Raw genomic sequence first — 27261 nt, forward strand, 5'->3', positions numbered from 1 at the left:
TTTATTTTTATTTAAAAAAATATTTTTTTTAAATGTTTATTTTTGGGAGAGAGAGCATGCGAGTAGAGGAAAGGGGGAGGAAGAGGGAGACACAGAATCCGAAGCAGGCTCCAGGCTCTGAGCTGTCAGCCCAGAGCCTGACGTGGGGCTCGAACTCATGAACTGTGAGATCATGACCTGAGCCGAAGTCAGATGCTTAGCCGACTGAGCCACCCAGGTGCCCTGATTTTTTTTTTAAGTTTATTTATTTATTCATTTATTTATTTGTTTAGAGAGATCGTGTGCAAGTGGGGAGGGGCAGAGAGAGAGGGGGGAGAGAGAATCCCAAGCAGGTTCCACAGTGTCAGCACGGAGCTTGACTCAGGGTTCAAATCCACGAACTTTGAGATCATGACCCGAGCCGAAATCAAGAGTCAGATAACCACTCAGTCACCCAGGTGCCCTGAAAATTATTTCCCATTTCAAAAGAGCCTTGGCTGGGGGCACCTGGCTGGCTCAGTTGAAAGACCATGTGGCTGTTGATCCAGGGGTTGTGAGTTCGAGCCCCGTGGTGGGTGTAGAGATTACTTAAACACATTTTTTAAAAAAAACTAGAACAAGAATAAAAATAAGGAGAACATTGACATTACCTGTATCCAGGAGTTGCTTGAAATTAGGAGGTTTTCATGAAAATAATTTATCAAGATTGAAAATTTCTCATCATCATACTCAAAACGATTCTGGAAAACAACGGAGCAGATCACATTGCAGGGAGCATAGCCCAGAAGGAAAGTAGGATCACAGGGAGATGCTAAAACAATAAAAGTTAAAGGTTAGAGCACAATTTTCATATAAATCTTAAGTTGACTGTTTTAAACAATTAAGAAGGGTTAACTTCTGGGATTTTTTTTAAGTATAGGAATTCCCTGGACATGTGATCATCACTATAAACTCAACATGCCTAAAATTTATTGTCCTTCCCCAAACAAAGCTGTCTACTCCAGTCTATTTATTTCCCCCCAAGTGTTCTCCTTGGGGAACTTCCCAAGAGTTCCCCCAAGTGTTCCCCAAATAAGATCCACAAGATAATTCACAAGAATTACTGGGCACAGTCTGGATAAGCATAGGTAAATAATGGAACACTGTACTAGTCTGTTAATAATGTTCTTGATAAACATTTATAGATTAAACCTGTAAAAATATTTAATATATTAAGTTGAAATTTTGCAAAACCATATGCATAGTATAAGCCTCACATCTGTATCCCTCTTCTGCCAGGTCTCCCACCCGTTCTTTGTTGATAGACATCAAAAGTCCAAATGACAGTCATTGAAACTCTATTGCCACCTCCAGAAATTTATTCCAAGGAAGAAAGAAGTGCAAATACTTGTAAAAATGGCATGTCTAATATTAATAGCAGGAAAAAAAAAGGGAAACAACTTGTCTGGACAATATATAACATTGGTTAAAAAACACAATGCCGGGCACCTGGGTGACTCAAATGGTTAAGCACCCGGCTCTTGGTTTTGGTTCAGGTCATGATCTCGAGCTTTTGTGGATTTGAGCCCCGCGTTGGGCTCTGCTGGAGGCATGGAGCCTGCTTGGGATTCTCTCTCCCTCTCTCTGCCCCTCCCTTACTTGAGCACTCTCTGTTTCTCTCAACATAAATAATAAACTTAAAAAAAATAATATTGAAAAAAACCCACCATGTAGAAAATAGTACTATAATGGGGCACCTGGGTGGGTCAGTTGGTTAAGTGTCCAACTTCAGCTCAGGTCATGATCTCTGGTTCATGAGTTTGAGCCCCATGTCGGGCTCTGGGCTGACAGCTCAGAGCCTGGAGCCTGCTTCAGATTCTGTGTCTCCTTCTCTCTCTGCCCCTCCCCTGTTTATACTCTCTCTCTCTCTCTCTCTCTCTCAAATATAAACATTACAAAAAAAAATTTTTAAAAGAAAATAGTACTATTTCTTTAACAGTGTTCTTGAAAAATATTTAAATATTGAGGTTCAAAAACCATATATGTCTTATGATCCTGATCTTATTCCTTCTCTGCCACGACTCGTCTACCCCTTCGTCTTCCACCTCCTCTCCCAGTCTGGCACATGCATACACAAATACACACACTGAGCCAATTTGTGCTACCGAGGCTCACTCCATTCACATCCATAATCCTCCAGGTGAGCTATATAGCAGCCCTAAGCACTGAGAAGGATTTGGCATGAATCCTAGTGCTGAACCACTCGTGCTTTTTTTCCTCCTGATTTTACTAAGATATGATTGACAGCACTGTGTAAGTTTAAAGTGCACAGCATAATGACTTGACATATATATACTGTGAAATGTTTGCAATGTTCTCACGAAGTTACTAGAGAAATTACTTCATTTTTCAAGTTATTGTGGCCACAACTACTAGCTCATTATCCAAATCCTCGTTCTCCTTGCTTTTCTGTGCACACAGAGAACCACATCTCACACTGCGTCTTAGAGCTGGTATGGTCCTGAGACTGAGTTAAAGCCCATGGAATGTCTGCCATTGTCATACCCAGCCTACTGAAAACCTTATTTGCTCTTTTCTTTGTTCTTTGCTCCTTCTGCTACCCTGCAGAGAGATGAATCCTGGGTGATACTAGATGCCATGTGTTGAAGATATCAAGGCTCCTGTCAACCTGGTGCCTGAAAAGGCTATTGTGCCAACCCCTTCACTTCACTACTGTCATGTGAGCAAAAAGTAAACTTCTATGGTGCTTGAGCCATCAGATTTCTCTGTAGTCTATTTGAAAGAGCATATAGTCCTCCCAAACTATTACTGTTAAATACGTAAAGAAATACACACCATTGGTTTTTTTTAATGCTTCCACCAGATACAAGGCCTCCTCTTGAATTCTGTCTTCAATACTCTTCTTCCCCAAGCCCATATTCCGCAAAACCATGAGGGAGAAACGCCGGACTTGCTTCCACTGCTCTCCATTGCTGAAAACAATTCCTATCAGAAAAAAAAAAAAAAAAAAGGGAGGGATGCCTGGGTAGTTTAGTAGGTTAAGGGTCCAACTCTTAATCTCAGCTCAGGTCTTGATCTCAAAGTCATGAGTTCAAGCCCTGCGTTGAAAAAAAAAAAAAAGCCTCCTTAAAAAAGAGAGAAGAATGACCTCCATTGCCATCAATTCTAGCTGAGTCTTTATCTCAGCAAATGATAATGACACTTAAGCAGGAATGTAACTATGGTGTGGTGCCAGCCATAAGAATTCCAGTGAGCCCTGCTTAACCTGCTTTCTGTTAGCCCAGCCTCGTATCTGTCAAGACTCTGGGTTTTACATGTTACTTAACTCTTCTTCATCTATTAGCTCCTTTAACCTCAGAATAACTCTGTGAACCAAGTGTTTTGTCTCCATTTTACTGGTGATCATGGAGGCAAAATGCTAGCTCTGTGGACCACACAGCTAATACATCATGGTGACTCCAAGTTGTAGGTGAAATTTTCAGGGCTGATTTTTGTATGTTGTAAGTGAATTGTAGGAGAGGCAACAAAAAGAGTCAATTCTCAAGAGAAGGAGAGAGAGCACTTACTTGTGCACTGGAAGGAAGTTCATGAAAATCTATTCCTCTGATAAGAGACACAGCCTCTGCCCTCCTCATTTTAACATTTCCCTTCTGTGTGTAATGTCTCTGCCATGAAATATGGTTTTAACACCAAGGAAGGTCAATATCAGACTTCTAGAAGCCAACACAATATCAGGAGAAAAAACAATTCTCGTATGATACTTGTCCATAGAGATTTTAAAGAACAGTGTAGAGGAGGAAGTGACTCCATTCAGGCCTTATCTCTTTTTACAGGAACCCAGTGACCCACCAGAGGACTGGACAGTTTAAGGCCAGCTCCAGAAACAAATGGAAGACAGTTCAAGTACTTAATATAAAAACCTTTTTAAATTTCTTTTTCTTTCCTCCCTCCCTCTTTCTTTCTTTCTTTCTTTCTTTCTTTCTTTCTTTCTTTCTTTCTTTCTTTCTTTTTTCTTATTGTTGGTCCCCTAGCAACAACTCAGTTCCATTTGGTTCAGCCACCTGAGAACCAAGTGAACTATGTGCCAGGTACTGTTCTAGGGCCTCTTCATATAGAGATAACATATGAGGAGGATCCTATGACCAATTTGGATTTAAAAAGCTTTTTCTAATATCACTCTCAATCCATGTGTACTCACTATGTGTTTTTCTATAATCCTCTTTCCAGAGCTTATCTGTGTATGTATAAGGATTGTATTCTATTGGATTCAAATATTTCTTACGCCTTTTTTTTTGAAGAATAAAAGATTGAAGTCAAGACTGGGAATATTTCAAACCTATGCTGGTTCCATGCACACTATTCAAGTTTCCTAAACTAGTCTCTTGGCAACCATGACTCAGGCCAAAAAGCAAAATGTTTGGTGGCTAGGATAATTGAGTCATTTTCCTTCCTTCTTTTTCTGTCTCTTATTATCTTAACTGAAATGAACATTATCCTAACTGGCCATATTTTCAAATGAACACAAATTTATAGCACATTAATGGTTAGGTGATTTGCTTTCATTGCATTTTATGTTTCATGGAGACACCTTGTCACTTTCCGAATCTAAAATATGGATTAACGATCCTTTATGGAAAAAAAATGTTGGAATTATGATATTTTCATAGGCTTCTCTAAATACTTACAATTTCTCAATCCCTTAGTTTATAAGTCTTTGCAACTTACAAACCCACATATGTTCCCCAAATGGAGACATACCTAATCCCTGGACAAATTTGTCCAGCACTGGGAAAGGGCCTCTGCCAGAAAACACCTCACTCTGATCAATTAGAGCTTCTTTTACTGCTTCATATCCGTATATCACCACAGTGGGCTTGATGCCAAAGTACACAGTGAACACAGGGCCGTAACTCTCTGCTAGCTGGGAAAGCAATATAAGGTACAGGAGTAGTGAGAATTTCAAAACTAAAAATGTAGATAAGTCTCTTTACTCAAGAGATATTTTATACTCACCTAATATAAAAGATCTCAACTTCTAGAACTAGTAACTTAATCACATTAAGTGGTAATTATATTATTAGACACATTGCTATTACTATTATCGTCATCAATAGTTAACCTTTATTCAGCTCCTACTATGTGACAGATATTATATTATGGAATTTATTCATATTCTTTTATTAACTTTTGTCTGCCAAACCTACAGCTGCACCAAATTTCTTTCTTCCTATAGTTACAATAATGTGTTTCTTGTCCTGCTTAAGGGAGGCTCCTCCATCTTGTCCCATGTGTAGACTACCAATCATCCCTCATTATCCACTCTCTACGTCTTTTTAGCACTAGAGACCTCTAAATACATAAGGACATGGCAACATGGTTGCAGACATTTCCCAGCTTCCCTGTGCGGCCATGTGACTAAGTTTTCGTGAACTGATATTAGCAGAAATGATGTGTGCAAATCCTACGTTTTTGTATAAATGGTAATTGCATGCCCTCCATTTCTCCCCCTACCCGGGGACTGAAAGGACAGCATGGGAACAACCTCACTGCCTCCATGCACATGAGAACAATAGCCTAGGTGCCCAGGATGGTCAACTAGAAGACAAAGAAAAACTGGTTCTCTAGATGACCGCAAGGAAGAGAGGCAGCCCAGCAGCACTCACCTCGATCTCATGATGTGAGATAGAAATAAGCTGTTATCTTCCTGAAGCCATTGTGTTATTGGGGTCTTTCTGTCATGGCAGCTTCTTTGGTATACTAAATTACTCCTTCAACTTGTCCAAGGTTTGAGTCCTCCTGCTACCTTACAATTCATTCTCCATAAAGCAACCAGAGTGCTCTTTTCACAAGGCAAATGTTAACATGAGAGTCCTTTAAGCACGTTAATGGCATCACATTGCTCTTGTGCTAAAGACCAATATTCTTTTTTTTTAATGTTTATTTTTGAGAGAGCGAGAAAGAGAGAGAGAGCACAAGCAGGGGAGGGGCAGAGAGAGAGGGAGACACAGAATCCGAAGCAGGCTCCAGGCTCCGAGCTGTTGGCACAGAGCCTGATGCAGGGCTCGAACTCATGAACCGAGATGGCTTGAGCCGAAGTTGGACACGTAAGTGACTGAGCCACCCAGGTGCCCCAGGACCAATAGTTTTAAAAGCCTTGTAACTAAACTCTGGCAACTATTTCTCCAATCATATCCCACACCATGTTTTTACCAAATTGGTCCTCTTTCAGAGACAATAACAACTAATTCTCCTCCAGAATGAAACCGCCTGGAATGAACTTCCATCTGCATTTTGTCTGGTTAATGCTTGAACATTCTTTAGATCTCAGCTTCAGCTTCACTTCCTCAGAGAACGCTTTGCTGACATTCCTCCCATTCCTGCTCCACCGAGCTGCATGGCCTCTTTCTGTTGTGTCCCTGTTACATGGTTTGTAATCACACACTTATTTGAGTGATTATTTTACAAAACATGCCTACCCTATAGACTATAAATTCCATAATGCCAGGGTCTGTTTTTTCTTTTTCATTTACCATTGAAAATCCCCAGCACTGGGGCACCTGGATGGCTCAGTCAGTTAAGCATCCGACTTTTTGATTTTGGCTCAAGTCATGATCTCACAGTACATGAGATCAAGCCCCATGTCGGACTTTGTGCATGGACCCTGCTTGGGATTCTCTCTCTCTCCCTCTGCCCCTCCCCTGCATGCTCTCTCTCTCTCTCTGTCTCTCTCAAAAATAAATAAACTTAAAAAAAAAATCCCCAGCATCTAACAAAGTAGATATTCAATAGCTTGTTGAATATATGATATATTGAAGGACACTGCACAAAATAGAACTGTTATTCACATTTCAAAGGAATGGAAATTAACACTGAGAGAGATTTTTAAAACTTGCCCAATGCTGTGAGTTAACAAGCAGATGAGCTAGGGTGCTGACATAATCTCTTTCAATCTCTTAGCGCAAAACACAGAAAGGGGTTTCCAGAAGCTGTGCTCTGGTAACTAGCTGTCTCAGCAAAGACAGATTTCAGAAAATCCCTTCAAGATTTAGAGAGGTACTGCTATATAAATAGCTAGGAATAGAGTAGTTATTCACACATTCATTGAGCAAATATAATAGAAACAATTCTGGGACCGTATTTCCTTGACTTAAAAAAATGTGTGTTTTTAGGAAATTTTTAGTGTTGTGATCTGTAGATCAGAACTTTTTTTTAAATTGAAAACAGTTTCATTGCCATTAGAGTTTACCAAAGAATAATTACTGAAAAGGGGACCTGCGCACAACATGGACAGGGAATTCCTTCTTTTGGCAATTTTAACAATCATCTCATGGATCTCATCCTCTCTGGCAACCTTCTAGCTGGATACCCAATGAACACTTCTCTTTAAAATCACTTCTTTTCTTTTTAATATGAAATTTATTGTCAAATTGGTTTCCATACAACACCCAGTGCTCATCCCAACAGGTGCCCTCCTCAATGCCCATCGCCCACCCTACCCTCCCTCCCACCCCCCATCAACCCTCAGTTTATTCTCACAGTTTTTAAGAGTCTCTTATGATTTGGCTCTCTCCCTCTCTTTTTTTTTTTCCTTCCCCTCCCCCATGGTCTTCTGTTAAGTTTTTCAGCATCCACATAAGACTGAAAACATATGGTATCTGTCTTTCTCTGTATGACTTATTTCACTTAGCATCACACTCTCCAGTTCCATCCACATTGCTACAAAAGGCCATATTTCATTCTTTCTCATTGCCAAGTAGTATTCCATTGTGTATATAAACCACAATTTCTTTATCCATTCATCAGTTGATGGACATTTAGGCTCTTTCCATAATTTGGCTATTGTTGAAAGTGCTGCTATAAACATTGGGGTACAAGTGCCCCCTATGCATCAGCACTCCTGTATCCCTTGGGTAAATTCCTAGCAGTGCTATTGCTGAGTCACAGGGTAGATCTATTTTTAATTTTTTGAGGAACCTCCACACTGTTTTCCAGAGTAGCTGCACCAGTTTGCATTCCCACCAGCAGTGCAAGAGGGTTCCCGTTTCTCCACATCCTCACCAGAATCTATAGTCTCCTGATTTGTTCATTTTAGCCACTCTGACTGGCGTGAGGTGATATCTCAGTGTGCTTTTGATTTGTATTTCCCTGATGAGGAGTGATGGGGAATTCTACCAGACATTTAAAGCAGAGATAATACCTATCCTTCTCAAGCTGTTCCAAAAAATAGAAAGGGAAGGAAAACTTCCAGACTCATTCTATGAAGCCAGCATTACTTTGATTCCCAAACCAGACAGAGACCCAGCAAAAAAAGAGAACTACAGGCCAATATCCCTGATGAATTTGGATGCAAAAATCCTCAACAAGATACTAGGAAATCGAATTCAACAGCATATAAAAAGAATTCTTCACCACGATCAAGTGGGATTCGTTCCTGGGCTGCAGGGCTGGTTCAACATTCGCAAATCAATCAATGTGATACATCACATTAAGAAAAGAAAAGAAAAGAACCGTAAGATCCTGTCAATCGATGCAGAAAAAGCATTTGACAAAATTCAGCATCCTTTCTTAATAAAATGCTTGAGAAAGTCAGGATAGAAGGAACATACTTAAACATCATAAAAGCCATTTATGAAAAGCCCACAGCTAATATCATCCTCAATGGGGAAAAACTGAGAGCTTTCCTCCCGAGATCAGGAACACGACAGGGACGTCCACTCTCACTTGCTGTTGTTTAACATAGTGTTGGAAGTCCTAGCATCAGCAATCAGACAACAAAAGGAAATCAAAGGCATCAAAATTGGCAAAGATGAAGTCAAGCTTTCACTTTTTGCAGACAATATATTATACATGGAAAACTCGATAGACTCTACCAAAAGTCTGCTAGAACTGATACATGAATTCAGCAAAAGTTGCAGGATATGAAATTAACGTACAGAAATCAGTTGCATTCTTATACACTAATAATGAAGCAACACAAAGACAAATAAAGAAACTGATCCCATTTACAAGTGCACGAAGAATCATAAAATACCCAGGAATCAACCTAACCAAAGATGTAAAAGAACTGTATGCTGAAAACTATAGAAAGCTTATGAAGGAAATTAAAGAAGATACAAAGAAATGGAAAAACATTCTGTGCTCATGGATTGGAAGAATAAATATTGTTAAAATGTCAATACTACCCAAAGCTATCTACACATTCAACACAATCCCAATCAAAATTGCACCCCTGCAAATATGGCTGGGGCCATATTTTATTTAGATATATGGCTGTAACCGCAAACAGTTGGAAGAAAAGTAATCATACTCACCTTGCTTATGGATTTGCTTACATTATTAGTATTTATCTGCAAAATATTTCCAACGATTGGCAGAGGAGTGGGGCCAGGTGGTAGCTTCCCTTTGGCACAGTTTTGATTCCAGAGAAAAAAAAGAATCAAACAAGAAAGATAAATCACCAGAACTATGAAAAGATCCATTGTTGTACCTTGTGTAAGTGCAGTTGGAAGCTTGGAATCCAAAGGTTTTATAAATACTAAGTTCCAGCTGATCATCAAACATGCACTAAATCTTCAACCTTTTGGATACTTTTTTATCTTCAGTGGACTTTGACCTATTAGCAAAGAGTAAAACAAAAACAGTCACTTTAGTATTGATAAATATCTAGGTTTTCATTGGTAATCCCAACTAAAACAGTAACTCTTACTTCTTCAGAGATGGTCATATTTTAACAGTAAAACTGAAAACTATCAGATTTTCAAAGGGCTGGAACTCATGATCTTGACAAATGATGAAAGAGAGTATCTCATGTCAAAAATTACTACTACATGAGCAGAAGAAAGCAGCACTCTCTCAGTGCCTTTTCACAGAAAATCCAGGAAAAGGCCAGAATTAAGAGATAGTAGGGAGAAGGCAGGGTAAAAAAGAAGAATATACAGAGCTAGTCTTTCCTAAAGAAGAGTAGAGATATCCCAACTCTTGGCAGAGCCCCTTTCTATATGTCAAGAGTTCTTTTTTTTTTTAATTAAAAAAATTTTTAATGTTTATTTTTGAGAGAGAGAGAGAGCGCGCGTGTGTATGAGAGTGAGAGAGAGAGAGAGAGAGCAAGCGAGCGCACATGCAGGGGAGGGGCAGAGACAGGAAAACACAGATTCCAAAATAAGCTCCCGGCTCCTAGCTGTCAGCACAGAGCCTAACACGGGGTTTGAACTCACAAATTATGAGATCATGACCTGAGCCTAAGTCTGATGCTTAACCAACTGAGCCACCCAGGTGTCCCAATATATGTGAGGCATTCTGACACACTTAACTCCCAAAGGGGATTCAGGGTCAAAAGACATTAGAAGACAGGGATCTACCAAGTCAAAGAAAGAAATCACTTAAACAGTGGAAGGTCCTTTGGCTGCATATCACCCCTCCTTCCCCTTGTACATCCATTTCCAATGAGGGTCCTATAACCAGAATACATTGCTTAATCTCACGTGGGTAAGGAAATATACTCCAGAATTCAATACTATAAATATTTGAAAGTGTCTAGAAGCTCAAAGATATGAACAAAACTTCAAGACTCAAAATACATTTGAGAAGAATCCAACAAGGCACGACAAATATCACACTTAAGAAATGAGAACATGAGAGTGAGAATATCATGGAAGCTGGGGCCTGTCAGGGGGCCCTGAGAAAGGTGGTTTCGGGATGCCATCCAAAGTCAACGGCAGCGGCTGGAACCCTGGCTCCAGCGCAGGGGCCCTACCTGGAACGTCAGATATTTAGCTTCCTGTGGTATACTGATGAGCAGAACTCTTCCACTACATACCTCAGTTTTGCTTAAGGAGATATATGCAAAAACTTTCTTCAAAATTGTTGCACCATTAATAAACAAAAGAATATTCAGAGACGAGAATTATAGGATATTCTATGCAGAAAATGTATGATGTGGTATCAGGAATGGAAGACTACAAGCATTTTGTTCCTTGGCGTAAAAAATCAGATGTAATATCAAAGAGAACCGGATACTGCAAAACACAATTGGAAATTGGGTTTCCACCTGTGTTGGAGCGCTATACATCAGTAGGAACCTTGGTGAAACCACATTTGGTAAAGGCATCCTATACTGATGGGAAGCTTTTCAATCATTTGAAGGCTATTTGGCATTTTAGCCCTGGTCTTCCTGGCTACCCAAGAACTTGTACCTTGGATTTTTCAATTTCTTCTGAATTCCGCTCCCTTCTGTACTCTCAGCTTGCCACATCATTTTTCGATGAAGTTGTAAAGCAGATGGTAGCTGCCTTTGAAAGAGGAGCATGTCTGGGACCTCATCAAAATAAAAAGCTTCTGCACAGTGAAGGAAACAATCAGCAAAACTAAAAGGCAACCAACAGAATGGGAGAAGATATTTGCAAACGACATATCAGATAAAGGGTTAGTATCCAAAATCTACAAAGAACTTCTCAAACTCAACACCCAAAAAACAAATAATCCCGTGAAGAAGCGGGCAAAAGACATGAATAGACACTTCTCCAAAAAAGACATCCAGATGGCCAACCGACACATGAAAAAATGCTCAACATCACTCGCTCATCATCAGGGAAATACAAATCAAAACCACAATGAGATACCACCTCACACGTGTCAGAATGGCTAACATTAACAACTCAGGCAACAACAGATGTTGGCGAGGATGCGGAGAAAGAGGATCTCTTTTGCATTGTTGGTGGGAATGCAAGCTGGTGCAGCCACTCTGGAAAATAGTATGGGGGTTCTTCAAAAAACTAAAAATAGAACTACCCTACGACCCAGCAATTGCACTACTAGGCATTTATCCAAGGGATACAGGTATGCTGTTTCGAAGGGACACATTCACCCCCATGTTTATAGCAGCACTATCAACAATAGCCAAAGTATGGAAAGAGCCCAAATGTCCATGGATAGATGAATGGATGGAATGAATGGAATAAATGGATAAAGAAAATGTGGTATATATATACAATGGAGTATTACTCAGCAATCAAAAAGAATGAAATGTTGCCATTTGCAATTACGTGGATGGTACTGGAGGGTATTATGCTAAGTGAAATTAGTCAGAGAAAGACAAAAATCATATGACTTCACTCATATGAGTACTTTAAGAGACAAAACAGATAAACATAAGGGAACGGAAACAAAAATAATATAAAAACAGGGAGGGGGACAAAACAGAAAAGACTCATAAATATGGAGAACTGAGGGTTGCTAGAGGGGTTGTGGGAGGGGGATGGGCTAAATGGGTAAGGGACATTAAGGAATCTACTCCTGAAGTCACTGCTTCACTATATGGTAACTAATTTGGATGTAAATTTTAAAAAGTCAAAAATAAAGTTAAAAAAATCTAATTCTTAAAAAAAAAAAAAGAAAAGAAAAGAAAAAAGAAAATCACGTGAGCTGTATGGTCCAGAAACAAATATACCTTGGAATTAAAGCTTCATGAAGTTCATCACACATAAAGGGGAAAAAAGGATTGGTCACCTGTTTGTAACCTTAGTTTATTCACTTTTAGGCAGTGCTTTTATCATTTGCTTTCAGAAGTTAGAAAGCATTTGTTAAACCCAGCTTTGATTTTAAGCCTACACCGCTGAGAATTTGCATTTGGAATATGGAACCACGTGTATACAGAATTCATTCAAGTGTAATTCATGCAAGTAATGTGCATATTAGCATATTTACAATAATGGGATATCATCACTCTTAAGCAGAAATTGAAACTGTAGACTTAAGCCTTTTAATTATGACCTTACCTGAAAGAGGTTAGTTGAGTTCCCCACACAGTATGTATTATATTAACCATTATCACCTTTAAGTTATTAAATTCAGACTATTTATAACTTATTGTCATAGGGCCTGCCTCATGGTTTAGGATATTCGAGTAATCATCAGATATTTAAAGTAGAAACTTAGACTTAAAAATACTGTTAATGAGGGTTCCTTGGCACTTTTCTTATTTTTAAATTGTTCTTATGGGTAGTAGTTTATTCAGTGCTATATATAGTGAGATTAACTCCCAGGTTAAACAGTGAATATTTTTTTGGTGAGTGGTCCAGAGCTTTAATATATTTTTCTTATAGTTTGCACCTCTCTCCCAGGTACTTTGACTGCTCTTTCAATAATGCTGATTATGTGTCAAATTTTGTCTACAACAGTGGGCAACACATGAAGATGAGTTGGTTGATATGTCTCCAGCACCATGCATCCCTGTTTTCCATTTATTGTGTGTATTCACTTCAATAATGTATTTCAAACTGATATTTTTATAAACAAATCAATGTCTAAGGACTGAAATAGTAACTTAATAAAGTTAATTTATTTTTTGTACAGCTAAAAAAAAAAAACCAACAAAAAAACAAGAACGTTAGGGGTGGCTGGGTGGCCCAGTTGGTTAAGTGTCCAACTTTGGCTCAGGTAATAATCTCAGGGTTCATGGGTTTGGGCTATGTTTCAGGTTCTGCCCTGACAGTGCAGAGCCTGCTTGCATTCTCTCTCTCTCTCTCTCTCTCTCAAAATAAATAAAACTTAAAAAAAAAAATAAGAATACTAATCCCTGAAGAAGTTAACCTTGAGAAAACAAAAATGGTTAAAATAAGTAAAACATCATAAGATATATTTAGCCATTTAAAAAGAACACGTTATTAGAAAAAGTTCTTGGTAATTAACAATACGATTACAAAACCTTTTTTTAAGAGAGAGCGAGAGCGAGAGCAGGAGCATGCACAAGCAGGAAGAGGGGCAGAGGGAAGATGGAGAGAGAATTGTAAGCAGGTTCCATGCCCAGCACAGAGCCTGATGCAGGGCTCTATTTCATGACGGTGACATCATGCCCTGGGCCCAAATCAAGCGTCAGACACTTAACATGCCCCAAAAGCATGTTTTATTTTTATTTAAATCTAGGTTAGTTAACATATAGTGTAATAATGATTTCAGGAATAGAATTTAGTGATTCATCACTTACATATAACACCCAGTGCCATCCCAACAAGTGTCCTCCTTAATGCCCACCACCTATTTAGCCCATCTCTCCACCCAACACCCTTCAGCATCCTTCAGTTTGTTCTCTGAATTTAAGAGTCTTTTACAGTTGTCTCCCTCTCTGTTTTAATCTTATTTTTGCTTCCCTTCCTTTTGTTCATCTGTTTTGTTTCTTAAATTCCATATATGAGTAAAATCACATATTGGTCTTTTTCTAATTTCACTTAGCATCCACGTTGTTGCAAATGGCAAGATTTCATTCTTTTCGATTGCCAAGTAATATTCCGTATATTATATATATGTACCACATCTTCTTTATCCATTTATTGTTGATAGACATTTCGGCTCTTTCCATTTTTTGGCTATTGTTGATAGTGCTGCTATAAACATTAAGGTGCATGTGCTCCTTCAAATCACCACTCCTGTATCCTTTGGCTAAATACCTAGTAGTGCAGTTACTGGTCATAGGGTAGTTCTATTTTTAACTTTTGGAGGAGCCTCCATATTGTTTTCCAGAGTGGCAGCACCAGTTTGCATTTCCACCAACAGTGCAAGAGGGTTCTCCTTTCTCCACATCCTCGTCAACATCTGTTGTTGCCTGAGTTGTTCATTTTAGCCATTCTGACAGGTGTGAGGTGGTATCTCAGTGTGGTTTTGATTTGTGTTTCCCCAATGATGAGTGATGTTGAGCATTTTTTCATGTGTCTGTTACCACCTGGATGTCTTCTTTGGAAAAGAGTCTATTCATGTCTTTTGCCCATTTCTTCACTGGAGTATTTGTTTTTCGGGTGTTGAGTTTGGTAAATTCTTTATAGATTTTGGATACTGACCCTTTATCTGACATTCATTTGCAAATATTTTCTCCCATTCTGTCAGTCACCTTTTAGTTTTTCTGACCGAAAACATTTTTTAAATGAACAAACGTGCTGAGTAATAAACTAAATTTAGCTGTATTTCAATTTATTTAGCAGGAAGACATTGGGAAACCACAGGTTTCCCAAGAATAGAGTATAAAGTAATAATAATGAAAACTACAAACAAAGTTAAATGGTATGGACAATAGTTCTAGAAGTTCCAATGAATTTATGATAGCAGTTTCAAGGAGAGAGAAAAAAATACTTAAATGGAAAAATAAGCAAAGGAAATTGAAGAAAAATTTCCTAAACTGATGAAAAATGCAAAGGATCCACACCAAGTTTGAAGAAGGATTAAAGTAAAAAGACCGACACTCCCACAATCTTGTGAGACCTTGGAACATCAAGAAACAAAACAAAACAAAGACAAAACGTAAAAAATCCTGGAGAGGAAAAGGAAGTTATAAAGAATAAAGATCAGTTTAAAGCTTCCCATATACGATGCTTTTACATGACAGACTACAGTGGAGTAAGGCATTCAAAGGTTCAATAGGAAATGATTTTCAAAATTATGAGTGTATGCCAAAATAGGATTCAAATATGAGGTCAAAATACAGGCATTTTTGAACATGTAAACATTCAGACATTTTATAACCTTGAAACCATTTCCAAAATGATTGAGAAAAACTCCAACAAAATAAAAATGTATCCAAGAGGGGCACCTCAGTGGCTCAGCCAGTTAAGTATCTGACTCTTGATTTCTGCTCAGGTCATGATCTCATGGTTTGTGGGACTGAGCCTTGCGTCAGGCTCTGTGCTGATAGTGTGGAGCCTGCTTGAGATCCTCTCTCTTCCTCTCTCTCTGCTCCTTCCCTGCTTGTGCTCACTGTCTCTCAAAATAAACAAACTTAAAAAAAAATGTATCCAAGAAAAGGGAGAAGGCGGGATACGAAAATATTGTGCAAAAGAAAACTTTTTTTTTCAAGCACAAAATGAGTATTTTAATTCAGTTTCAGAAAAAGATGTTACATGAATTTGGATTATAAAAGAAGCTTGTTTTTCCAGAAATAGAGGGAAAAGAAATAACCCATAGTAGATTCAATGATAATTTTCTGGATCTTCCTTTTGCATCAAAAGCTGTATATCTTATTACAATCCAGGCCTATCTCAAGAAACAAGAAAAATCTCAAATACAACATCTAACAGCACACCTAAAGGAAATAGAAGCAGAGGAGCAAAGACACCCCAAAGCAGAAGAAGAGAAATAATAAAGTCAAGAGCAGAAATAAACAATATAGAATCTAAAAAAACTGTAGGGGAGATCAATGAAACCAAGAGTTGGTTTTTTGAAAAACTAAACAAAATTGATAAACCTCTAGCCAGGCTTCTCAAAAAGAAAAGGGAGATGACCCAAATAGATAAAATCATGAATGAAAATGAAATTATTACAAAAAATCCCTCAGAAATACAAGCAATTATTAGGGAATACTATGAAAAATTATATGCCAACAAACTGGACAACCTGGAAGAAACGGACAAATTCCTAAGCACCCACACACTTCCAAAACTCAAAGAGGAAGAAATAGAAAACTTGAACAGACCCATAACCAGCGAAGAAATTGAATCAGTTATCAAAAATCTCCCAACAAATAAGAGTCCAGGACCAGATGGCCTCCCTGGGGAATTCTACCAGACATTTAAAGCAGAGATAATACCTATCCTTCTCAAGCTATTCCAAAAAATAGAAAGGGAAGGAAAACTTCCAGACTCATTCTATGAAGCCAGCATTACTTTGATTCCCAAACCAGACAGAGACCCAGCAAAAAAAGAGAACTACAGGCCAATATCCCTGATGAATATGGATGCAAAAATCCTCAACAAGATACTAGGAAATCGAATTCAACAGCATATAAAAAGAATTATTCGCCACGATCAAGTGGGATTCGTTCCTGGGCTGCAGGGCTGGTTCAACATTCGCAAATCAATCAATATGATAGATCACATTAAGAAAAGAAAGGAACTGTATGATCCTGCCAATCGATGCAGAAAAAGCATTTGACAAACTTCAGCATCCTTTCTTAATAAAAAAACCCTTGAGAAAGTCGGGATAGAAGGAACATAAACATCATAAAAGCCATTTATGAAAAGCCCACAGCTAATATCATCCTCAATGGGGGAAAACTGAGAGCTTTCCTCTGAGGTCAGGAGGATCCCCTGGTGTTGTTCAGTGGTCAACCGTATGACTTATGAACTCTATAATGGAAAGTATTTCAACTAAATTACATCCTACAAACATTTGTTGAGTGAGCATCTTGCAGAATCACTTGGACATCAAACAGTCTGTTGAAATAGTGAGTTGACAGTTTCACAGTGGGTAAATAAAAAGGGAGGTTCAGAAAAGTTTGTCTCTTTGCAATCTTTATTTACTTTTTTAAAGAGCGAGAAAGCACGCATGCATGTGCTCTCATGGGGGACAGAGGGAGTGAGGATCTTAAGCAGGCCCCATGCTCCTAGTGTTGAGCCTGGAGTCATGACCTGAGCCAAATCAAGAGTCAGACGCTCAACCGACTGAGCGACCCAGCCACCCGTCCCTTTGCAATCTTTAGAACTCTCTTCCTCCTCCTCCTCCCTCAGCAGAGCATGGAGCCATGGGGGCACATGCTGGGAGGCCAGGGCCTCTGAAGCTGCTTGTGGGTCCAGATCAGGCTCTGTCTTGTCACCAGCCTGTAGCACCATGTGCACCTATAGCCAGCCCCTCCAGCTGTGCACGCCTGGCCTCATCCTCACCATCAACCATCATTGCAGTGTGCACACCTGGTGGGAGAGTGTGCAGCCGTGGGGGGGGGGCACACCAACAGCTAGGGCCACTGCAAGCCAGTGAGCCCTTCGTTGGACTGACTCCTGCTGCCTGCCCTTGCTAAGTGAGGTAAAGCAGTCACAGAAGGACAAATACCACATGATTCAACTTAAACGAAACATCTAAAATAGTCAAACTCATAGAAACAGAGCAGAATGGTTTTTGCCTGGGGCTTGACAGAAGAGGAAATAGGAAGTTGCTATTCAATGGATGAAGAGTTTCAATCACGTAAGATGTAAAGTTCTAGAGATAGCTGTGCAACAATACTGTATTGTGCGCCTAAAAATTTGAGGGGACAGGGGCGCCTGGGTGGCTCAGTTGGTTGACTATCTGACTCATGATTTCAGCTCAGGTCATGATCTCGCGGTTCATGGGACTGAGCCCCATGTCAGTATCATCTGTGCTGTCAGCATCAGAGCCTCCTTGGGATTCTCGCACTCTCTCTCTCTGCCCCTCCCCCGCTCTCTCTTGCTCTCTTTCAAAAATAAGTACATATTGAGGGGGGAAAAAACAAAAGATTGACTCAGATATTCTCACTCTGTACTCACTACTTTTCTGGACATAGCTTTCTTGGATAGTAGGTTTCCTTCAGCTACATCTTTTGTCATAGCAGGTTCTCTTCTCCTGAAGCTAACTTTTTAGAATGCTTCTCAGACTGTAAAACCATCTGAGACAATTTCACACAGAATTCCAGAACTTATTTCATTCTTCAGTAATAGAAAGTGGAGTATCCATTTTCGCAACTGCAACATTGGAACACTACTCTGGACATCTTCGCTATGAAGAATGAATTTTGAAAAAAATGCACACTGATCAATGAAGTAGCCACCTCTTAAGAAAAAAAAAACAAAACACCTTAGACAACTCAAGTTGGTTGTGCCCAAACCACAGCTATGAAGCTGGGATTCTGCATTGTTCAGAGAATGATCACGTCTCCTACTGTCCACTCCGCCCTTCAGTTTTCCCTATCATTCTCCCCTTTGGATTATCTCCTCTCTTCAGTCCTGCCAGGCAATTTGAACAGAAGATAGCTGTGGGCACATCAACTTAAAAACTTTTTAAGAAAAAGAATCAAGGTGGGGCGCCTGGATGGCTCAGTCGGTTAACCATCTGACTCTTCATCTCAGCTCAGGTCGTGATCTCACGGTTTGTGGGTTCAAGCCCCATTTTGGGCTCTGCGTTGGCAATGTGGAGCCTGCTTGGGATTCTCTTTCTCCCTCTCTCTCTGCCCCTCCCCTGCTTGCGTTCTCCTTCTCTCCCTCTCTCTCTCTCTCAAAATAGATAAATAAAAACTTTTTAAAAATTAAAAAAAAAAAGAAAGTGAATACTATCCATGCCTTTCCAACTTCTATAATTCTATTCTAATCTATCCCCAAATTCACCTTTCTTGTTATCAAACCTGTGCTCTTAGGATGTTTCGACAGAAGAAAGAGTCTACATCTCAGGATAAGGTTCATTATTTCTATTTCATCACAAGTCAGATATAATCATTATCAGGTTGTCATAGGTAAGTTTTTTAGCATTTAGCACTCCCTAGGAGTTATTAGATGCAATTACTTGACAAAATAATTGCCCAACATATATCCCAATATAAAGAAACAATAGTGCAAGTTTTCCCTGGATATACCCATCTGTTCAAGTGCATCAGGGGATTCAGTGGTTCTCATACCTGGCCTATCAAAATTATGCTAGAATCAAAATAAAATAACGTTGCCCAGAACAATGAAGTTATATTTAAATACAGTACTGGGGCAATAGCTACTGATAATTCAGACACCAGAGGACTTGGAGCCCTCCTCATCCTGGGAGTAATGAAGAGGCTTTACAGCATCCATAACGCCCATCAAAATGGGCAAAAAAAGCAAGTGGTGCATACAGGTGAATTCTTCCCAGAAAGAACTATGGCCTCCAAAAGGTTAAGAACCATTCCTAAGGGACAGAAAAAAAGGACAGATACTGAAAGGAATTTGCTTCTCCTTACAGCTCCTTAAATCAGCTACTTGATCCAAATCACTGCACCTCATCCAGATCCCATGAAATTGGTTGTTCAGACCAAATTCCACAGAAAATTATTTGAATGTCATTATTTTTGACCTTCTAGACTCTACCCATTTAGGGTCCTAGGTCCTGCCCGCTAACCAATTTCTCCAATCCACCCAGTGTAACAGAAAATAGATGATTAAACCAATTATAATTTCAGAGGAAGAAATGTCCTTTTCTTTCTGGGAGTACCTCTCTTCCATGTGTTCTAGAATCTTCCCTGTCCCATTTTAGTGAAAACTTTGCACTCACACTTATGTATCAATAAGTATCTTTATTCCCTTCCCATGTACTTTTTCCACTTGACCCAACCACTATTTAAATCTGTCACCCAGATCTTTCCCATTTTGGTTTAACTTCTCAAAGAGAAGATCTTCCATTACTGAAATTTCTCTCACCATCATCTCCTTCCTTCTAAATTGCTCTCTTTAGTTATGACTCACCAGCAAATCCTCTTAGCCCATCCAAAGGCCACCCAGGTGTCTACCTTCCTCACTCAATCTGATCTATTCCTTCTTTTTTAAAAAATGTTTATTTATTTTTTAGAGAGACAGAGACAGAGTTTCCGGAGCAGGCTCTGCACTGACAGCAGTGAGCCTGATGCAGGGTTTGAATTCACAAACCATGAGATGATGACCTGAGCTGAAGTTGGATGCTCAACCAACTGAGCCACAAAGGCGCCCCATTCCTTCTTTTTAATGTTTTTCTTCTCCTTTTGCTTCTTTGGACTTGCCCAACTGATTATCTTCCTAGATCCATGAGAACGCAGAGAGACAATCTTCATGTAATCTTTTTTTTTTTTTTTTTTTAATGTACCCATTTTGAGAAAGAGAGAGCAGGAGCATGCATGCATGCATGCACATGATCAGGGAAGGGGCAGAGAGAGAGGATCCTAAGAAGACTTTGCACTGTCAGTGCAGAGCCCAATGTGGGACTCCATCTCACGAACCGAGACAAAGACCTGAGCCAAAATCACAATTCAGATGCTCAACCGACTGAGCCACCCAGGGGCCCCAATCTTCATGTGATCTTCTCTGCATTTCCATGGCTATGATGATTATCCAGACTCTCAGATACTAGGTCTAGAAATTAGAGACCTCCAGCAGGCCCTTGAACTACCCCCTCACTGTATTTCAAAACACTCCAGGGAACTCCTGCATAATTTCCCTCAAATATCACCTGCAAGCACATCCCTGTTCTTGCTCAAATTTCCACCGAGTCAAATAAAAAATTGCTAACTCAGTATTCAGATCACTCCATACATACCAAACTCCAATTCCTTATCAGGCCAAAGCCCATTTTTACCAAACCACTTAAAGTCCTCTGCTCCCTCTACCCAGTCTCCTTGCCAATCCACTTGTCTAAAGTTGGGCATGTCCTCACCATATACGGAATTCCCTTCCCCATCCTTCATGGCCAACTTATGCCATCACTTCTTTTAAGTGCACTATGTTTAATCATCAATTATAGCTTCACTTTAGAGCACAGTATTTTGCATATGCTGCTCCTTAAAAGTTATAATTCTTTCATCCAAGACATAAGAGTATGTATGTTCTGCCTTTCTTCAGTTCCACCTTTACCACTCACCAAACAGGGATCATGTTTTGTCATTCTCTAACCTTACAAGATTGAAAGTCCCCCATGATGCTTAGTGTAGGTCCACACACATAGTACATGCTGTTGTAAATGCTTGCCAAATAGTAGTGTTTGCCCAATCACCTAAATGCCTCCAGAAAGAATAAAATGATGAGCCTTATAACCTAGTTCACATTTGTTCTGTTCCATTTTGACCAGAAAGAATCAAAGAAGTTCCAGTGATTGTTAGTGTCCACGATTCTTGTCATTTCTTTAGTCTCTCCAAAATAAAACTATTTGAATCAGCAGTATTGTTAAATAACTTATTATGGCTTTCCTAGATAGAATGGATGAAAGAAGGGAAAGTAAGCTTAATAGAGGAGGCCTCATCTACCTAATTAAAAAAAAAAAAAAAAAAAAAAACTCGGGCACCTAGGTGGCTCAGTTAGTTAAGTATCCGACTTCAGCTCAGGTCATGATCTCATGGCTCATGAGTTTGAGCCCCGCGCTGGGCTCTGTGCTGACAGCTCGGAGCCTGGAGCCTGCTTTGGATTCTCCCTCTCTCTCTGCCCCCTCCCCTACTCCCCCTCTCCCTCCCCCCCATATAAACAAACAAACAGACAGACAGACAAAAAAAACCTCACTGAGCACACTTATACCTATGCCACGTCCTGCACGAGGCTTTGGGATCATAAAGATAAATATTACATGGTCCCTGCAATGGAGGTGAAACTTCTACTACACATGTAAAATAATTCTCTATACTGGAACTCAGAAAGAGGCTGAGAGAAAAAACTATAATTAGAGACAACAATCATTCCTTATACTCATATATCATTTTGGTGTTTATAATCAATTCATAATAGATTTTTTTTAATTACATAAAATTACATATTGAAAATATGCCTCAATAAAAATGGCTACATAAAAAGATTTTCAGACATTCCAAATGAAGTAAATTCACCATGGCAGACCACACTGATTAAGATTATGACTAAAATAAATTATTCATGCTGAAGGAAAATGCTCCCAGAGGAAAGCATGGATATATAGGAAGGAATGAAGACCACTGGAAAGGTAATGTGGGAATTACTTAAATAAAATTATTTAGAAAATTATAGAGTAATTTTCATATCTTTTTTAAAGACTACTGTTGGGTTTAAACATGTGTAGAAATAAAATACATGAAAAAATGTAAAAGATGGGAGACAGGAATTGGAAATATGCTATTATAAGGTTTTTTTTAATGTTTATTTACTTTTGAGAGAGAAAGAGGGAGAGAGGGAACATAAGTGGGGGAGGGGCACAGAGAGAGGGAGACACAGAATCCAAAGCAGGCTCCAGGCTTTGACCTGCCAGCACAGAGCCCAATGCAGGGCTCAAACCCATGAACTGTGAGATCATGACCTGAGCTAAAGTCAGACACTTAACTGACTGAGCCACCCAGTACTTTGATTGTAAGGTTTTTATACTATGCTTGATATAGTATATTATTACTTGAACATTAAGTTGGTGATATAAATTGTAAACCACTAAAAAACAACACACAAAAATAGAGCTAATAAATAATTGAGATCAAATGGAACCATAAGAAATAACTGATCCAAAAGGATGTAGGTAAAAAAGAAAATAAAGAACAAAACTATGAGAAAACCAATAGCAAGATGACAGACATTTACCCAATGACATAAAAAATTAAATGAAATAAAAATGGTCAAAACCAAAAGGTAGAGATTGGCAGGCTGAGCAAAAAAGCAAGACTCAAACAAATGCTTTCTAAAGAAAACCAACTCTAGATATATAGACACAGAAAAATTAAAAGGATGGAAAAAGATGTAATATTCAAACACGGATCAAAGAAAGCTGGGATGGCTCGCTTAATATCCAAGTAGATTTCAGAACAGGGAATATTACCAGAGATAAAGATGTTCATTTCATAATCACAAAGGAGTTATCTCATTACAAAATATAAGAACCTTAAATGTATATGTACCTAAAGCAGAGCTTTAAAAGATATAACACCAGGGTGCCTGGGTGGCTCAGTCAGTTAAGAGTCCCTCCCACTCTTGACTTTGGCTCAGGTCATGATTTCAGTTTGTGGGATCAAGCACCATGTTGGGCTCTGCACTGACAGCACGAAGCCTGCTTGGGATTCCGTGCACATGCTCGCTCTCGCTCGCTCTCTCTCTCTCTCCCTCCTTCAAAAATAAATAATCATTTAAAAAATCAATAATAAAAAAAAACAATATAAAACCAGGAGTGCCTGGCTTGCTCAGTCAGAAAAGCATGCGACTCTAGATCTCAGAGTCATGAGTTCAAGCCCCATGCCGGGTGTGGAGATTACTTAAATAAAAACTTTAAAAGATATAAAACCAAACCAATAGAACTAGATGAATTCATATGTTATACCTAGAGATTTCAAGTGTCCACTCTCACTAAATGATTGAACAAGTAGACAGAAAATCTCAGTAAGAAGATAGAAGACATGAGCCTAATTACCTTGAAACTATTAACTAGCTTGACCTAATTTAGTTTATAAAACACTCCATCCTAAATAGCAGAATATACATTCTCTTCAAATACATATAGAATGTTCACCAGTCTAGACTATGATCTGGGCTACAAAAGAAACTGAAAATTTAATTCCAACTCACAGTGGAATTGAATTAGACATCAATAACAGAAAGATAGCTGGAAAACCACCAAATATTTAGATATTAAGGACAACGATGGGGCGTCTAGGTGGCTCAGTCAGTTAAGTGTCCGACTTCAGCTCAGGTCATGATCTCGCGGTTTGTGAGTTCAAGCCCCACGTTGGGCTCTGTGCTGACAACTCAGAGCCTGGAGCCTGCTTCGGATTTTGTGTCTCCCTCTCTCTCTGCCTCTCGCCTGCTCACATTCTGTCTCTATCTCTCAAGAATAAACATTAAAAAAAAATTTTTTTTAAATAGATACTAAGCGCAATGCTTCTAAATATTCCAGGGGTCAGAGAAGAAATCCCAGGAGAAATTGGAAACTACTTTGAAATGAACAAAAATGAAAACGCGGTAGTGTATCAAATTTGTGGCCTGCAGCAGAAGGAGTACTTACAGGGAAATACACACCATTAAAAGCTTACATTAGAAAAAAAAAGTGTCAAACCAATGTTCTAAATGTCCACCATGAAATAACAAGAAAAAGAAGGTCAAACTACCCTAAGGCAAAGAGGAAGAGGGAAATAATAAAGATTACTACAGAAGTCAAACAGAAACCAAAAAGAAAACAGACTGATGGAAAACAGAGGAGAAAATGACGCAGGGTCGCTACTTCAAGAAGGGTGAGTAACTTGGCTAAGTTCCACAGCTAGGAGCATTAGACCCGGTCACCCTGGGAAAAAAATCTCAGTCCCTTCCAGCATGGGAGGAGCCCAGGGGACTGGAAGTCTGGCTGAGGCAGGTCCCTCCCCAGCAGAGTCACCAGGTACTCAGATCCCTCTCAGCGGGGAGGTCTCACCCACGTGGAGAGAAGAGGAGAAAGCCTTGCGTAAAAGCAGGATTCCAACCTGCCAAACACACTTGGGCGCAAAAATAAAATGCCATTTCCTCAGCTGCACGGTGAAGCCCACAGCCCGGGTTCATTCTGTTGGTGGCTCATTTTGCTTCGGTCTGTCCGTTGCCCTTGGCCTTTGCCTACTTGCGCCCACCAGTCACTGTAGGACTGGGATCTATGGGCTCACATCAAATCAAGGGGGGCTGAGGGACAAACCGACAAAATCCCACCACAAGATAATTTACCCAGCCCTCAGCCATACGGTGCACACGGGACAGGAAACAGCCAGATCTGCAGCTTCTGTAACACAGACCAAGGCATGAAGGCACAGTTAGATTATTTTATTAACGGTGTTTAATGGCCCACGCTGTGCTCTTTCCTCCCGCCGCTAGGCTCTGCGCACCTGTCTTTCAGCAATGACTGATCCACACGCCCGGCCTTGACCAACAGCCTCCGACGGCATGCAAAACGGGTCACCTTTCTCCTCAGACTCCAGGATTTTCTGCAGAAGCTTGGAATGGGGTGGACTATTTTTCTAGCTCCTGCTTCTCCATACCATCTCATAAACCTCAGATTCTTGGCCTATGCCAAGGTTGCCGAGAGGACAATGCTTCAATCTGGGAAGAGCGTATGGAAATTCGTTATGTGTCAGAAGTCAGAAATAATTCACCATGCGTTCCTCTCTGGTAAATATTAGACACAGATCTCAGGATATACACAGGTAATCACAAGCAGTAAACCCTCTCTTAAATTCAACAGATGGTTTGCCAAGGTTTCGAGGTATATTTGTCACCAGAAGCGGCTGCTGCTTCAATGCAACGTGTGTCTTCTGCCAAACAGTTTTGGCAATTCAGTTCCTTGTTGGCTTAGTCCCATTGGACAGAAATGCTTTACTTCTTTTCAAATTGATTCAGTGACATGGCATCAAGAGAATATTTAGAGGGAGGAGGGCAGTCAGCCACGACCTAACCACTACACCAAATCCCCTGATGCTCTCAGACCCTGCCCACAGGCACTCGCCCACAGAGCAGAAACCACAGCGTTCCCTGTAACCCACTGCACGTGTTTTCTCATGACCCTATACGTTCTATTTCTCATTTGCACCAAGTCCCTGGTTCCCCACCTATGAAATTGCCCATTGGTATGGTTTGTGATGCTCGCAGAGCAACAAATATAAATGCATTTTGTAATACAGAAAGTGCCATCAATGGAAGGGACCGTTATACCTGATGTACTTTCTAGATGTTACTCTTTCCTCTAGACCAGGGCTCTTGGGGGTAGAAGAGGGAAGCAGGTGAGGGAGCCAACCTTCAGCTCATGCCCAAGGGACTGGGGACACCAGGCCACACCTGCCACACTCCTTTCTCCTGCCATTCCGAGCTCTGGGCATAGAACAACGGGGTCCGCAGAGCTGAAAAGTCTGCCTTAGTGGCCCATTATGGGGGAGAAGCTCTTTGGCGTCTGGCAGGAGGAGAACAGCCTGACTCAGTCTGCTCTACATTTAAAATCTGTCTCAGGGGCGCCTGGGTGGCTCAGCTGGGTTGAGTGTCTGACTCTTGATTTCAGCTCAGGTCATGATCCCAGGGTTGTGGGATCAAGCCCCATCTCAGGCTCCGTGCTGAGTGTGGAGCCTGCTTAAGATGCTCTTTCCCTCTGCCCCTCTCCCTCTCTAAAATAAAATGAAAATAAATAAAGTAAAATCTGTCTCGAATCCAGTGACTTCCCACCACTCCCACCCCCAGTCTTTCCATTCCTTACCTGGACCAGGGCAGTAGCCTCCTACCTGGTCTGTTTACACTTCTGCCCACTATGGTGAGTTTTTGACATGGAATGCAAATCAACCATTTAAACGGGTAAGTCAGTTTAAGGTACGTCCCTGTGAAAAAAACTCTCCAAATAAATCCCACCTCAGAAAAAAAAAAAATCCAAAGTTTCTGTCATGGTTGTCAGAAGTGTTTTCCCAGGAAGTAAACTGTGACCCGGGGATCAATGTAAGGAAAGTTTATGAGGGGTGCCCTTGGGACCAAGACCTGGGGAGGGGAGGCGGGGGGAGAAGTTGGCTACGTACGGCCTAGAGGGAGGTCTCGGCGGACCCCTTCAAAGCTGTCCAGGGCTCGGGGCCCGGATATGCCTGCCTCTCCAGGCACTGGACCACCTGGGAAAGGGAGCGCTCTTCAGCTGATGGACGTGGCCCTCTGATGGCAACTCGGGGACCAAGTCCTCGGGTTCTGAAGGGGTATCCAAGTGATGTGACACTGTCAGCTTCGGAGAAATCTTCATGCGACTCCTCGAGGCCGCCCCTCCCAGGTTCTGGTGGGCCAGCCTTCCCTGCGGGAAGCTTAGGGAAGGTCAGTGGGATAAACAGCCCCTGCCCCCGAAGTTGGTAACTTATCATCATTACCTCAGTCTATTTCCCTTCACCCTCACCTA

At 40.3% G+C, this 27261-nt stretch overlaps 1 protein-coding gene and 1 pseudogene across 1 annotated transcript in view; one reads left to right on the plus strand and one right to left on the minus strand.

The window, feature by feature from the left end:
* Window positions 1–10447, minus strand: part of LOC124506212 (cytochrome P450 2C21-like) — a 29336-nt gene extending 18889 nt beyond the window's left edge. Inside the window, exons 1-4 of the mRNA XM_047072235.1 lie at window positions 10411–10447; window positions 4738–4944; window positions 2815–2964; window positions 630–790 (exon numbers count right to left, since the gene is read on the minus strand). Of these exons, the coding sequence (XP_046928191.1) occupies window positions 630–790; window positions 2815–2964; window positions 4738–4944; window positions 10411–10447 (555 nt within the window). The remainder of the gene's footprint in view (window positions 1–629; window positions 791–2814; window positions 2965–4737; window positions 4945–10410) is intronic.
* Window positions 10448–10627: 180 nt separating this feature from the next.
* LOC124506223 (coenzyme Q-binding protein COQ10 homolog B, mitochondrial-like) lies at window positions 10628–12461 on the plus strand (annotated as a pseudogene).
* Window positions 12462–27261: the final 14800 nt, after the last annotated feature.

The sequence above is a fragment of the Lynx rufus genome, unplaced genomic scaffold, assembly GCF_022079265.1.
Source record: "Lynx rufus isolate CCGP_SWC_20201006 ecotype Redwood Valley unplaced genomic scaffold, mLynRuf1.p SCAF_11, whole genome shotgun sequence".
NCBI lineage: Eukaryota > Metazoa > Chordata > Mammalia > Carnivora > Felidae > Lynx > Lynx rufus.